General features: G+C 38.4%; 1 protein-coding gene across 2 annotated transcripts in view; it reads right to left on the reverse strand.

Annotated features, from left to right (window-relative positions):
- Positions 1-16,543, reverse strand: part of CWC22 (CWC22 spliceosome associated protein homolog) — a 64,553-nt gene that overhangs the window by 34,454 nt on the left and 13,556 nt on the right. For both annotated transcript variants that reach the window (XM_040971808.1, XM_040971810.1), the window contains exons 2-6: positions 15,901-16,022; positions 9,967-10,034; positions 7,886-7,996; positions 2,925-3,164; positions 1,740-1,868 (exon numbers count right to left, since the gene is read on the reverse strand). In XM_040971808.1, the coding sequence (XP_040827742.1) occupies positions 1,740-1,868; positions 2,925-3,164; positions 7,886-7,996; positions 9,967-10,034; positions 15,901-15,927 (575 nt within the window). In that variant the 5' untranslated portion in view covers positions 15,928-16,022. The remainder of the gene's footprint in view (positions 1-1,739; positions 1,869-2,924; positions 3,165-7,885; positions 7,997-9,966; positions 10,035-15,900; positions 16,023-16,543) is intronic.

Below are 16,543 nucleotides of genomic sequence, written 5' to 3' on the forward strand. Positions count from 1 at the left end.
GAAATTCAAGGTCAACAATCAGAAAACATTATCCAAAAAAATATAGGCAAGGGACCCAAAAAGACACTTCTAAAGAGACAGTATATAAATAAACATAAGGAAAAACTGCTGAACATCACGTATCATCAGGGAAATGCAATGATGGACCACCTCACCCCTATGCAAATGGCTGTTACAAAAATGACATAAACACGGCTGAGCATGTAGAGAAAAAGAAATCTTTGTATGTGTTAAGAATGCAAATTAATGGAACTATTACAAAAACAGTATAGAGGTTCCTCATCAAGGTTATAAACAGAACTATACATGATAAAGTAATCTCACTGCTGAATATATATCCAAAGCATAAGAAATCAGTAGCACAGATATCTGCATGTCCACATTATTGCAGTATTATTCACAATAGCCTAGATGTGAGAACAACCTAAGTGTCCGTCAAAAGACAAATATATAAAATGTTGTATACAGGCACAAAAGAATACAATTCAGCCTTCAGAAAGAGAGAAAGCCTGTTCTATCAACCAACATGCATCAACTTGAAAAAGGCAGATAAATAAGCTGAACAACATGTTGAACCTAATGAAATAAGTCAGATAAAAGGGGATAAATACCACATGATCTCACTCTCCCATCCAACCTAAAAAAGCTGATCAAAGAAGAAAACAAAAAAGGGCAGTTATGGTTATGGGAAGGTTGCAGTTAATGTGGGTTAAGGTCAACATACAAGCAATTTCAGTTAGGAGAAATAAGTTGTACATAATGGTAATTACAAATAGTAACTTAAATAGTAAATTTTAGATGTTTTACCACAGAAAAAAATGATACATGAGGTTATACAGATGCTGAATAGCTTAACTTAGCCATTCCGTAACATTTACACATATCAAAACACCATACTACATATACTATTTTGACTTCTCAATTTAAAAAATTAGGGGCTGGTGTTTGGCACAGTGGTAGGATCCCACTTAGGACAGCCCAATTCCCTCACCAGAGTAGGGAAGCAGCAGGTGATGGCTCAAGCATGGAGTCCCTGTCACCCACACTGATTTCCAGGCTCCTGGTTCATGTCTAGCCCAGACCCAGCTACTGCAGGCATTTGGGGAGTGGATCAGCAGATGCAAATTTCACCTATCTACTCTTCAAATAAACTGAAAATAAATTTTTAAAAAGAAATCAGTTTTAATGCTATTTCTTATGGATTTAAATTATTAAGATACATTTAGCATATATATTAGAGCTTCTTAAAAAGCAAAAAGCTTTTATTTAAAAAAAAAAAAAACACCTAGGACAGGCCACTGTGGTACAACAATGGAACAACTGTCTGCAACACTAGCAAACCATATGAGTACCAAGTGTTCCTCTTCCCATCCTGCTCCCCGCTAATACACGGGGCAAAGCAGTGAAACCCATGTGAGAGACAGACAAAATTCCAGGCTCCTGGCTCTCGCCTGGCCCAGCTTGAGCGCTGGCAACCACATGGGGAGTGAATGAGCGGAAGGAAGATCTCACTCCTTTTTATCTGTTTCTCCCTCTTTCATGAAAGAAAAAAAAAAAAAAAAAAATCCACTAAAATCTTTAAGAATAAGGTAAAAGAACAGCATCTGAAAAAATATGTTCAAACTATCTTTGAAACGAAGTACTACAATAAGTCAATGAATACTGTTAATGTAGACGAAACCATTACTTCTTTCTTTGAAGAAATTACTGTGAAATACTACAAATAAACTGATACTTACCTTCCTCTAACTATATTTTCTTGAAGAAGCTCTTGAATAATAATACTTATATTGGAAATGTTCACTTTGTTGATAAGACCATTGATTGACTTCTTTAGGGCCTCCCAGCTCATCCTCTGGTAGGCTAAGCTAAACAGAATTTATTTTAATACATTAAAACATTGTCAACAATTATAAGCATAAGAAGATACATTAAGAATATAAAAACTATTTTGTGTTCTTTTATTTTCACAGAGTGATTCCACAGTGTAGTAAAATATGACTACAGAAATAAACATTTAACCACATTCCTGTATATATATTTCTTAGTTAAAAACTACTTCACTTTAAATACACAGTAAGATATGTAAGGATATTATGTTCTTATGCTTATGTAAATTGCAACTTAAAAGTTGTCTCAGCCAAATTTAATATGTTAATTTTACAATATAATGCTTCACTTCAACTTGTTTTTAACAGAAACTTTTCAGAATCAATGCAATTAAAACTATTTTTAAAATACAAAGTACTCAAATATAAAGCAGAAAAAGAAAAGTCCTATTAAATTTCTTCTTATACAAGCATATCACAGATATGAGTAAATGTTTTTAAATTATAATGAAATGGTACTAGGCACAGGAAACAGGAAGTAGCAGAGACCCGAGGGGCGGAAATAGTATCCTAAGTATTTCAAAGACTGTTTTTGTGCAAAAATCCTATGGCAACACCAACAGTTTATAAACACAAATTGTTTATAACTCAGGTAAATTTTTTCAGCTTCAAAGAATTTCCTTAGGTTGAACTTGATAATATCCAAAAGACCCTAAAAGTTCTAAAACCCTACGGAGTTTTGTAATTGTGAAATCTAATTTCAGGAACAGGAATTCTTAAAATTTTTCCTTCCATTCGCCTCTCTAGAAATCTGGTGAAGCCAGTAGACTTAATGGAATACACATAATCTATAGAATTACAAAGAATACCAATAAGCAAGCATGTGACCAGAAAAGGAACAGCTTGAAATACTAAAAAAAGAAAAAGTAACCTTTTCTTCAACTTTTAAATTCATGCATATGGAAATTTAAAGCAGTTAGAGCTAATGTCAGAACAAGTAGGATGCAGATCTCTAACAAAGAAAGAGGTCTCTATCGTTACAGAATAATGTAAATACTCTCAGCATTCAGTACATTACAAGTATACTTAACATGCCTGTTTTTATCTGTAATTTGCTCTTGCATCATTCTGAGCTTAGCAGGAGGGATATATGCTCCACCAGTGCGCGTGAGGAGAGGATCCTGCTCATCTTTCTTCTTCTTCGTACTAGGTTCATCCTGAGCAGAGGAACTCTGACTGACGGGAGGCTCTGGGCTCCTTCTCCCAGGAGACGGGGACTTCCGGGACCTTTTCCGATCTGTATCTCTTTCCCTGCGTTTTTCTCGGTCCCTGCTTCTGCAACACCAATTTTAAAAACAGAAAGATAACATAAAATATATTTCTCCAATGAACTACACATCAACTGAGGTCCCAGGACAGCCCTGCAACTTCAGACTAGACAATGGAGTTTAGAGAAAATGTAACTTCAGCCAGGTCCCAAAGACTCCAGTGGGAGAGGAAGGCTGGCATTCTGCAAATAATACAAGAGAGAGTAACTAGTAAAAAATTGAAGCAGTAGTGTTAAGGCCAGAATGAGTACCACAATGGAAAGATGAATTTGAATTAGGCTGTGAAATCTTAAAAGGCAGACAACAAACTTTAATTTTCTACACTGGAGAAAACAGGAGATATCCAAAGCATTTAAGCTACAGTAACATGAAAACAGTACTTTGAGGATTCAGGTGTATATGATAAATTGTATAATGGAGAGACTAGAATTTATCTCCAATTACAGAAATTTTAGGAATGTCATTACAAAAAATATCTGAAACTGTTTCTTGATATAATTATTAGAAATCTCAGAATATCAGAGATTTGGGTTTTATTATGGCTTTTTTTTAAACACAATGTGAACAAAAACCTGGTCTTCTGTCACAATTATTCTTCCCTACAAAAGTAGATGAATATCCTTCAGCCAACAATATTTTTAAAGGAGGGGTGAGGGAGAGAAAAGAAGAGAAGGGGAGAAGAAGAGAGATAGAGAAAGGGAGAGAGGAGAGAAAGAAGGGTGGGGGAGGAAGGGAGAAGACTTTCCATGTACTGATTCATTACTCAAATGGCTGCAATGACCAGGGTGTGTGGGGCCAATGTTGGGCAAAGCCCAAGCTAGAAGCCAGGAGCCTCTTCCAGGACTTTCACATGGGCACAAGGGTCTAAAAACTTGGACCATTTTTCACTGCTTTCCCAGGTGCATTAGCTGCAAGCTACATTAGAAGTGAAGTGCCCAGCTCTCAAACAGGCATCCCACATGTGGCTTTACCTCTAAGTCACAATGCCTGCCCTGAACCAGCATTTTTAAAACAAGCAGGTATTTTTCTCTGAATCTGCAGGAATAAGAAACAGCAAGCTCTAGTTTATTGCTATCATTCCTCAAAATAAGAGTTTGCCATCTTGAAAAGTGCTCATGTTTTGTGCAATCATGAGTTAAGAACACAATAAATAAAAGTTTTATATTACCACCACAATACAGGGAAACTAATAGTTGAATAGAATTTAGCAAAATCTAACAGCTATGTTTGGGAAGATCTCCTTTAATATATAGTAAGACTTAACTTGCAGGACAGCTGTGGTGGGAAAACTCTGAAATTGAGGTATAAAAGAAACCTGAGAGATTTCAAGTCACAACAGACAATCTGAAAATACTAATACAGAGTGTGCAGGGTATGGGAAAAAGTTATAAAAACTCCAACGCAGGTGCTTCAAATTCACTCCATTGATTTGCAAATGGGATACTTCTCATTGTAAATGTGCATGTTTCAAAAAAAAATAGCTATAGCAGAAATATATAGCCATTATGGTTTCTTTTTTGAGAAACAACAGTAAAAAAAAAAAAAGGCATTTAACTGACTGGTGGCATTGTATACTTAGAATTATTGTATCTGTTCCTGCACCATGCAGAAGGAATACAGAGTATTCTCTGAGTCAAGATAGCAATATTTGGGAGCAGACAGGTGGAACAACAAGTTAGGTCATGACTTAAGATGCTCCTATCGAGTGGTGGTTGGAGAAATGGCTACAATGCTTGCAATCCACCTTGCTGGTAATGCACCTGGGGGCAGGAGATGATGGCCTCAAGGACAAAAAACAATATCAAATAAAATACCTGGGTTCCTGTAACCCAAGTGGGAAACCCAGATCATGCCCAGGCTCCTGGCTTCAGTCTGGCTGTTGTGGTCAAGAACTAAGCAAACAGACAATCTTGCTGTCACTCTCTAGCTTTCCTTCTCTATATTCTGCCTTTCAAATACACAAATCTTTTTCTTTTTTTTTTTTTTTTTCAAGAGGTAGCTGCCTCCAAATGTTTCTGGACCATTGACTTTACTTTCCACAATGTAGAACCTACATAACACCTAGCCTGCTTCTTTCGCAGGGTGGCTGTGTAGATGCTCTAAGACTTCATATTCACACACTGAACAAATCTTTTTTTTTATAAAGATTTATTTATTTTTATTGGAAACTCAGATATACACAGAGGAGGAGAGACAGAGAGAGGAAGATATTCCATCTGTTGATTCACTCCCTAAGCTGCCACAATGGCTGAACCAATTTGAAGCCAGGAGCCTCTTCCAAGTCTCCCACACGGGTGCAGGGTCCCAAGGCATTGGGCCGTCCTCAACTGCTTTCCCTGGCCACAAGCAGGGAGCTGGATGAGAAGTGGGGCTGCCAGGATTAGAACGGGAGATCATATGGGATCCTGGTGCATGCAAGGCAAGTACTTAGCCTCTAGACTAAAGTTCCAGGCCCACACTGAACCAATCTTAAGGACCAATACTAAGGCACTAGGGACAGGGCTTGTACAGAAAACTTAAATTTTAAGAGTCATAGCTAAGTTCAAATCCCAGCTTCAATTTCTACCAGATGGGTAAGAGAACCCCAGGTAAGTCATTTAATCACCAGCTTTTTCTTTATAAATTATAAAAAATATCTAGTTTCATGAGTTTTGACAGAATTTGAGGGAATATGCCAACTGCTGAGTTTTAACTGTAGCAGCTGTTTTTATTAAATTGTCATTAAGGTTTCAGCTTCTGAGCCTGGTTTTTGGAGGTTAATTTAACCTGGGATTTTAGAATTAGAAATATATTAGAAAGCAGTGAGAAGAAATTCAGACCAAAGATATCAAATGATATATTTCATACTAAACTACAGGAGAATTTGACCAAAATCATAGTAGGATTTTACTTTACTGGAAGCATAGTCACGGAAACGTCAAAACAAACATAGACTTTAATGAACAACAAATCACAACAGACAAGTTTACGAAACTGGATGGCTAATAAGTATGAACAGGAAATCGGGGTAGCTCCCCAGAGCAAATGGAAAGGCCCTTCAGTGAGATTTTTGAAAGGAATTCCAGGGGCACATGTGATGGCTCAATTGTCTAGTCCTCTGCCTACAAGAGCCAGCACCTCATGTGGGCATCAGCTCAAGTTCTTATTGCTCCACTTCCCATCTAGCTCCCTCCCTGCTAGGAAAGCAGCAGAAGAGGGTCCAAAGCCTTGGGACCCTGCACCCACGTGGGAGACCTGAAGGAAGCTCCTGGCTATAGATGGGCTCAGCTCTAGTTGTTGTCATCACCATCTGAGAAGTGAACCAACGAACAGAAGAACTTTCTCTCCTTCTGCCTTTAAATCTTAAAAAAAGAAATAAATAAAAAGGAAGAAATTCTAGAATGCTAACTTCTAATATGCTCATTGTAAAAAGTAAGTACGTATCAGTAACACTCTACCTAGAGCCCAGCGCAATAGCCCAGGAGCTAAAGTCCTTGTTTTGTATGCACCAGGATCCCATAATGGATGCTAGTCCTAATCCTGGCAGCCCCACTTCCCATCCAGCTCCCTGCTTGTGGCCCGGGAAAGCAGTCAAAGATGGCCTAAAGCCCTGGGACCCTGCACCTGTGTGGGAGACCGGGAAGAGGCTCCTGACTTCAGACTGGCTCAGACCTGGCTGTTGCAGCCACATAGGGAGTAAATCAATACATGGAAGATATTCCTCTCTGTTTATCTGCATTTTGCAATAAAAATAAATAAATTTAAAAACAAACAAAACAAAAACAAAAAAACACTACCTAGCTTTCAGTGGAAAATGAATGACAATGACACTTAGGTCTGTCTCTTCTTAAAAATCACACCTACAAGTCTATACACATTTACATCAACTGCCTTTTAATTCCCACCTCTCAACCAGGTAAACCTTGCAGAGCCAATGTTAGTCAGAGGGGAAAATGGACAGCCAAGTCTTCTAAGACTCAAGTAGAAAGTAGAAAGCATTCATATGCAGGGGAAAAAAAAGCCTAGAAAATAGTAACTTCCTTGTCAACATTTCTCTGCCATGATGCAGCAAAGTAAACCATATCACTCACATCACAGTTTACATAAACATCTTTAGTTTATATAAAAAAAACTTAACAGAATTATCTAATGTTGCAGAACAACATTATGAGTTAATAGCTTGGGGCACTCAGTCGGACCTGGGCTTGCCACTGTTAGGATTCACAAATACAGACAAAATATAAAACCTGTGTGGTTCTCAGTTTCTTAGCTGTAAGTACACATAACAGTATCTACTTCACATATTCACTGCAATAAGAAATTAATTTGCATGAAAGCCATAGCAGAAAGCCTGGCTGCATCCCACATTGGTATCAGTTCAATTTCCAGGTGTTCAATTTCTGGTCTAGTTCCCTATTAATGCTTCCGGGACAGCAGTGGAAGATGGTCCAGGTCATTGGGCCCTTGTACCCATGTGGCAGACCCAGATAAAGTTCCTTGCTCCTGACCTCAGCCTGGCTCAGCCCTGGCCACTGCAGTCATTGACAGAGTGAACCAAGGAAGGAGGATCTCTGTCTATACCTCTGTGTAATGTCTTTCAAATAAAATAAATAAAAACTTGGAAAAAAAATTAAAAGGCTAGCATGTTAAGAACATTCAATTAAAGCAGGCTGCTATTGATTTTATTATTATTAAACATAAGGAAAGTTCAAATACCATTTCCATACAGGTAGAATTTCCCATACTAACCGTGACTCCGTGATATCATCGTAAGAACGTCCTCTTCTCGAACGCTCATGGTCTGATCTGCTATAATCATAATAGTCTCTATCCCGGGGCGATCTTTCTGGTTCTGCATATCTAAAATATAGAATAAAAAAACCAAAGTTGTGAGTTAAAAATAATTTAAAAATACTTAGACAGTCAAATACTAATAATGCTAAAATATTTACATGAAAGGTAGCAACTAACAATAAATATCCTGTCAAACTGATTCTAACAAACAGTTCATTTTACTAATATCCATTCAGTCAGTCAGAAATACTTACAGTTTCATGCCAAGCACAGCAGAACAACTCCTGGAACTCACATAAAACTTGCTCATCACATTGTCCTTAGTTAGTGGGAGATGGATATCTGGACACACATCACTGGAGGGAAAAGGCTACTCTGCCACGAATCCCTGTACTTGGTTGGCTCATTTACCACAACACAGCATCACTTGAGCACACCATTGGTTGGTCTCCAAAAGAACCAATGTAACCCCACTGACTATTCACCAGCTATTACTACTCTGCAAATGTGTTACTGGATTCCAGTAAAAATGGATTGAAATTATCAGCACATAAAGATGGAAACATTGGATCTCTTAGCTGAATTTTAAGTCAAAATCAGAGAGCTTTAAGAAAAGCCAAATGAACATACATACGATAAAAACACATGGCAACATGATATACATCTTACATTTCCACAATTAAGTTGTACACATAGGCATGTCTGGATGTATAGAGTAAAATTTCTATTTTCATTGTTTATTTTTAATAACAGGATAATAGGTGGAAGGTTAAAAGTTCACAAATCAGGACAATTAACTTGGTGCCCATCAAGCAAACGTTTTTAGAGATATTTAGCACAGTGGTATACCATATACACCAGGAATAAGGAAGAAGTTAGACAAAAGAAATTTAAAGACTATTCCTTGCTTCATAATGTGTTGTTATTTGAAAGGCAGGGAGACAGAAAGATCCTCCATCCACCAGGCCACTCCCAAATACCCAACACGAGCTGGAGGTTGGCGAGGTCAAGGCTGGAAGCCCAGAACTCAACTAGTATTTCCTACATGAACAGCAAAGGCTCGCATATTCAATCCACCATTTCTGAGGGCAATACCAGTGGAAAGCTGGACGTGAAAGCAGAGATAGGACTCAAACCCAGACCGAAACTCAGACCCACTGACAGGATGGATATGTGAGCACACCAGGCTGGGTGGGAATTATCACTTCAAGCAGCCACCTGAGAAACTATTATTTTTTTTTTTTAAGATTTATTTTTATTGGAAAGGCAGACTTACACAGAAGGAGTGATCAAAACAGAGAGAAATATCTTCCATCTGCTGATTCATACCCCAAATGGCTCAATGCCTGGATATGAGCCAATCTGGAGCCAGGAGCCAGGCCCCTCTTCTAGGTCTCCCATGTGGGTACAGCAACCCAATGGCTTGGGCCTTCCTCCACCGGTTTCCCAGGCCACAAGCAGGGAGTTGGAAGAGGAATAGAGCAGCTGGGACAGGAATTGGCACCCATATGGGATGCCAGCACTGCAGGAAGAGGAATATCATGCTGAGCCACTGTGCCACACTCCCCCATAAATTATTTTTATAGATAATAATTAGGACAATGGTTATTCCCCTTTGTCCTAATGCATGATGCACATTAGTGGCAAAATTTTTCAATCACTAAACCTAACATACTACAGTAAGATAAGTTAAGGTGTACCAAATAAAGCTAAATAACTGTAACAGACAGCAGGAAGAGCAAAGCAGCACTTCAAAATAATCTATTCTCAACTCAATTTTTCTCTTTCATTAACTGTCATTCTCTTAGTATTTAAGATATCAAAATTACTTCCTTTCCCCTAAAAAATTATCCAACACTTGGAATTATTTATTAGTTAACTCCTCAAATAATCCTTCAAAGATGACTCTTCCTAACACTCTCTCTGGTAACACTGTTCATAAAACCATGAAAAGAAGCTGTCTACCCTAAAAGTGAGAACCTAACAGGGAAGGTACTGCACAAACTTAATGCATTCATAACACATAAAGTCCTTACCTGTCATCTGGAGAGGAGGATCTCTGATATGAATTATAATTGTCCCTTCGGTCATGACCAGACGAATACTGTCGAAAGAAGAAAACATTTCAAAAATTATTCCTATTAAAAACTGTTTTAGACAATGCAATACAAGCATGTCTCAGAAAATCAAAGTACTTTGGAATTATTTCAAAAATTTTGTTTAAACCACCGGAATAATCCATGACACCAGACAGCACAGAAGATAAAATAAGATAGTCAGAATTACAGAGAGATGTGTACAGGGAGATGTGTACAGAAGTGTCCAAGATAATGAGATCTTTCATCCATTGGTTTACTCCCAGACAGCCACAACAGCCAGCACTGAGCCAAGCCAAAGCCAGACGCCAGGAGCTTCTTTTGCTTCTCCCACAGAGATGCCAGGGGTCCCAACACTTGGGCCATCTACTGTGCTTGCCATTAGCAAGGAGTTGGATTGGAAGAGGATCAGCAAAGACTTGAACAGCACCCATAGGTATACCAGCGTCACAGGTAGCAGACTTGAACTAGCACCCAATGGAATACCAGCATCACAGGAAATGGCTTGACCCACAATGTCGCAACGCTGGTCACCCAAATAACCTGTTTTTCCAATGGATAAAGTATTCCCTATTATCCAAAAGAACTCAAAATAGAAGACAATTCTCAATTTTTTATGACATCCGCTTTATATTTTAATCCTATAATATAAGCTGTTAGGATATTTTTTATAAATTACTCCTGGTGGTTAAAAATAGTATCAAAGCCATTCAAATGAGAACTCCCATTTGTGGGTGAGATCAATGCTGTACTTCAATGCTGTTTTCAATGCTGTACTTAACTCAAACCCCTCTAGCTTAGGAAACTACAACTTTAGCATAGGTTACTAAATCTGTATGATAAAAATGCCTAGAAGGAAATGATACTAAACTTTTATCAAACTTCATCTTTGTTTGCAACAAACATTATTTGAGTATCAAATATTTGTGGTACTCTTACAAGTTAGAGAACAAAAAAGCATCAATGCTAAGATATGAATCACATGTCAAATTTTTTGAAAAATAATATACAATTTCATGTAACATAAAATTGATGAGACATCAAAACATTACATAGACATAATCTGTCCAATCCGAGCATATATCATAAGTTAAAAATTCAAATCAAATTTACTTTCGTATACAGGTGAAAATTTATACCAGTGTCATTAAAATAAGAATTTAAGGATTAAAAATTATTATTCATAGGAAAATTTACTAAAGGTTTTTATCATTGAATCCTAAGAAAAAATAGAGCAAATAATGAATAAGCAGCTCTGTAATCTTACATGCTTGCTTCCTCAATGGGAAAAGACATTTAAAAATATATGATTATTTTGTAAAGAAATACAAAACAATTCAACTTCCTAATTTTAAGATTATTTAATTTACAGCCTTCTGGCTCTTTCATTATCACAAGAAAATTACCTCAAAGTACCATTAACTAATACATTTCTACCTAGCATACACTAGCTTGGATTTTTTCCTAAGATTTATTTAATTTTACTGGAAACGTATATTTATAGAGGAGAGACAAAGAGAAAGATCCTCCATTCATTGATTCAACCTTCAAATGACTGCAGTGGCCAGACCTGAGCCGAACTGCAGCCAGGAACCAGGAGCCTCCTCCAGGTCTCACAAGTGGGCACAGGGTCCTTAGACATTAGGCCATGCTCTGCTGCTTCCCAGGCCACAAGCAGGAAGCTTTATCAGAAGCCAAGTAGCCAACAAATGAACCAGTGCCCATATGGATGCCATGCCTGGAGGCAGAGGACCAGCCAGCTGAGCCAATGCATTGGCCCCACCAACCAGGTTAAGTCTATGTCTGTGAATAAGTATATAATCAGATTTATAATTCTTCTAAATTTTTCTTTTTAATTTAAAAGGAAGTTTTACAAAGACAAGGAGAGACAGAGAAAGGTCTTTCATCTGCTGATTCACTCCCCCAATGGTCACAACAGCCACAGCTGGGCTGATCCTAAGCGAGGAGCAAGCGCTTCTTCTGGGTCTCCTACATGGGTGCAGGGTCCCAAGGACCTGAACTATCCTCTCCAGGCCATAGGCAGGGAGATGGATGGTCACAAACTGGCGCCACAATGTGGAGGATTAACCTGTTGAGACACGGCATCAGTACCCAGATTCACAGCTTAAAGTAGCCAGCAAATGTAATGATCTTAAAATCCTGTTTCTATTAGGTTTAAGAAAGTTTTAAATTTTGTTTAACACATGAAGCCGACTGTTCAGTGTATATGGCATGTTTTTCCTTAAAACTTCATATATGACCCTGAGCTCAATACAGGAATTGCATTCAACTCAACAGTAACACATTATAGTAGTGAATGACTTTTTATTAAAGACATTATTTTTCCTGTATAGATACTGTGAAGGATACAGAAGATGGGAAGACCCCCAAGGGGTTTCACAACTCAGAGGGGAGTGATGTTATAAAGACTCTCAAAATTAGACACAAAGAACAATAAAACCACACGACCTGCTATTTCAAGGCAAGGCCATTATTTTGATTACATTACAGAGAAGGCTTCAACTCTGTGCTAATGATTCTTAACACATCTCCACATCTGCTATGAGCAAACAAAGGGAACCAAAAACACTGAAGTAGTGGATCAGCAGGCATTTGTAATTTGATCAAGTAATAACTGGTACACACAGCAAGTGTTAACAGGAAATTCTGAGTAGAAAACACTGTGCCGCAGAGAACTAAGCAATGACAAAGGGTTACACTAGCATTTGGCTTTGGTGAAGGAATGGGATTCTACCGAGAAAGAGAAAAAGAGCATTTTGGAGTATGACTCAAATATTAAGAACCTCTATTTCCCTATTTACCTTATACAAAGTTTAGATTCTAAGTAAATGCAACAATTTGAGAGTATATACAAAGTTTTCCAAAGTGTTCAGTAAGTTAAACAAATACTGTGATGTCTATAGTCTATGCAACTCGAGCAGTGTAAGGAAGTAAGTGGAGCATGGACCCTGGATCCAAAGACTGAGAATCCACTAGGCTCAGAGAACAAGTCTTCAAGAAGAAGCAATGGAGGCCAGCGTTGTGCCACTGTGGGTAAAGCCACGACCTGTAATGCTGGTATACCATATGAGTGCTGGTTCAAATTCCAGCTGATCCACTTTCAATACAGCTCCCTATCAATATTTCTTGAAAAACAGCAGGAGGACAGCCCAAGTTTCTAGGCCTCTGCCACTCATGTGAGAAACCAAGAAGAAACTCCTGGCTCCTGGCTTCAGACAGGCCCAGCTTTGGCCCCTGCAGCCATTTGTAAAATGAACCAGTAGAAAGATCTCTGTGTGTGTCTCTCCTCTCTCTAATTCCATCAAGTAAATAAATCTTGAAGGACATAAAAGCAGCTGGAAAAAGTAGCGAGCTTACTCAGCCACAGAAAGCCACAGTAAGGAGAAAACAGAGTACCCTCAGGTGAAGTCTTTTGAACCCAAAAGACGATTTCCCAGAACATTAAAGGAAGATTCAAGCAACATGTGAAGAATGGACCACATCCCAGCTAGGGAACCTGCCAACGGAAGGAGAGATGGAAGCAGACTGAAGAGAACTGGCAGGAGTGCCTAGTCACTAAGTGTGAAAGGCATCCTGACTCCCAGGCTAGGGAGACCCATGCAGGACTCATTAGACCACAAGCTGCAGACACGAAGAAGCAGAGCCCAAGAAGGGCAGGAAAGCAACTCTGAGAAAAATGAAATATCTCTCTTTCAGTTTAAAAGATCTGAGTGCTTATGTGTAACATGGTTTACCCAAGAGCCAATTCTGCACGAGGTCTCCTTTGGATCTGAGTGGTTGCACCTATCATGGAGTCTATCACCTGTTAGACCTTCAATAAATTAACTAAGTAACAAAAGACTAGTGATTAAAAGTAATGAAGAGGCCGATTTCAAACATGAAGAGAGAAGTAGCTTAGCAGACAGTGAGCTCCTGCCAACAGAGGTACACAAAGTCTGAAGAGCTAGCATGACACACTGGAAAAGATGACTGCAGAGGCTGCCTTGGTCTCTAAGTCTTAACTATTTAAGACAGTTTATTAAGCACTTACTACACACTATACCCTCTACTTACTATAGCCTTCTATGAAGTAGTTTGTCACCTACTTGGTTCCCTTAAAGTTCAAGTATGCAGAGCTAACAAAGAGGCAAAAGGAAGTATTTATATTTATAAACCAAATAAAAAACACACCTTCCTCTTTGCTGGCTCCAAAGGCCAGGAGTGATGTGTCAGCTTGCATGCACACTGCTACAGTTGAAAAGAAAGGAAACTGATGATTTGCTCTCCTGCCAAGTCCACTCAAAGGCAAAACGGTTTTGAAAGCAGATGGAGTGACTGTTCCCGGCCACTGCTCTGATTACACCTCCTACAATTCCCCGTCCTATCATCTATGAAAACCACAGTAACGGGTGTGCCTTTGCATGTACTATTCTCTCCTTCTGGAACATTCTTCTCCCAAAGCGTGCATGGTTAATCTGTCTTCTTCAAAGAGCTCAGATGGCTCTTTCCTATGGATCATATAATTACCAAACTAACAAAAACTGTAAGCTCTAAGTGCTAGCATCATACTTAGCTCTGTATTATTTCTATTTTCTTTAGCATATGTCTAGCACTTAACACCTACATACTGTATAACTTACTTATCTTTTAATTTTATGATTTTCTATTTTCCCTCCTCTAAAATGAGAACTCTTTGAGAACTAGGCTTTTTTGTATTATTCACTCTTATGCTCAAATGCTTAGAACAGTCTCTGTAGAATGGTAATAATTCAACTGAAAACTGGTTGAATAAATGAATGTATACTGTCTAAAGCAGAGCACAGAATAAACAGCCCAATGGTGCGCAACAAATAGCAAGAGGCTCAGACGGTAGACAGACTGGCAGAAATGTACTCCAAGACCCTTGAGGAAGCCAATACATGTCTTCCATTTCAAGCTCTTTCAGGAAAGTATGCTCTTAGAATACTGGAGCTGGTGCCATGGTGTTATACACTAAGCCTCTGTCTGTGTTGCTGGCACCCCATAGAGATGCCAGGTCAAATTCCGGATTTTCCATTCAAATCTAGCTCCCTGCTAATAAACCTGGGAAAAGATGAGAGATGACCCAAGTCCCTGGGCCCTCACACTCACTTGGGAAACCTAGGGAAAGTTCTCTTTCTCTCTCTTTTCTGCAAATCTACCTTTCAAATAAAACTGATAAATAAAAATCTAACAATAACAACAAAAAAAAAACAGAGCACGAGACAGAGAGAAAGAAAAGCAGAACTTCCCCTGCACTCCTTTTATTTTTTTATTTTTTTTTAAGATTTATTTTTATTATTTTTTATTGGAAAGGCGGATATACAGAGAGGAGAGACAGAGAGGAAGATCTTCCGGCCGATGATTCACTCCCCAAGTGAGTCGCAACGGCCGATACTATGCTGATCCAAAGCCAGGAGCCTCTTCCGGGTCTCCCATGCAGGTGCAGGGTCCCAAAGCTTTGGGCCGTCCTCGACTGCTTTCCCGGGCCACAGGCAGGGAGCTGGAAGGGAAGTGTGGCTGTCGGGATTAGAACTGGCGACCATATGGGATCCCGGGCGTGCAAGGCGAGGACTTAACCACTTGCGCCACCGCGCCGGGCCCCCCTGCACTCTTTTTATTCACCTTTCTTTTGTATAAAACATGGCATGACGTGCGCAGACATCTGTACCCTTGTGTGCCCTATTACCTCTATCTGATCAAGTGTCTACATGACTAATTGTGTAACTTAAATGAATAAATGGTATCAATATTCTGTCTGGATCTAATGTTCTAGTCATAAAAGCACATTTTCGTTTAAAGAATAGTTTTTCAGCTATAAATTCATGTCCTGTATTATAATTTTCAAATACTTACTTTTATCTGTGCCACACTACTTTTCATTTTCTTGCCAGCTGGTCTGATAAATCAGATTCTTCAAGCAGGTCCAATGTGACCAACAGTCTGAATTCCTTGAGTTTACTTTCTGTAAGTATCACCTACAAAATACATCAAAGAAAATTTGGTTGACACTGATAAAATATGTGTAAAATGACAACACTTGTCCACATAAAAGATACATGAATCTTTTTTTTTAAATAAATACAGGTAAATTCAAAAATAAAATAAAAATTAATCCTTAATAGTTCTTATTTTAGTAAAAAAAAAATAAATGTCCATGCACAAGAGCATAAACAAAAGGGGTTTTCCGTGAATGCTTGAGAGGAATAAAAGTTAACTTAAAGACAGATGTCCTAAACTTCATTGAAAATGTTCTCACTGAGGGTAGCTTAAATCTAACACCATAAAACAGTAGTGTGAGTTTAGGGAACACCTATGAATGAGAAACTCTGTAAACAACATAAAACATCCACTGTTTCTATATAAACTAAGAGTGAAATATGCAGTATTTTTATAATAATGATCATCTAGAGGCACTAAACTAAAATAACTACTTTCAGTCTAATCTACTAAAGATGCAGGGCTTCAGATACAAATAATTATAAAGCCTAATATTTAG

This window comes from Ochotona curzoniae, unplaced genomic scaffold (genome assembly GCF_017591425.1).
Source record: "Ochotona curzoniae isolate NIBS_2020 unplaced genomic scaffold, NIBS_Ocur_1.0 contig_2210, whole genome shotgun sequence".
In the NCBI taxonomy this organism is placed as follows: Eukaryota; Metazoa; Chordata; class Mammalia; order Lagomorpha; family Ochotonidae; genus Ochotona; species Ochotona curzoniae.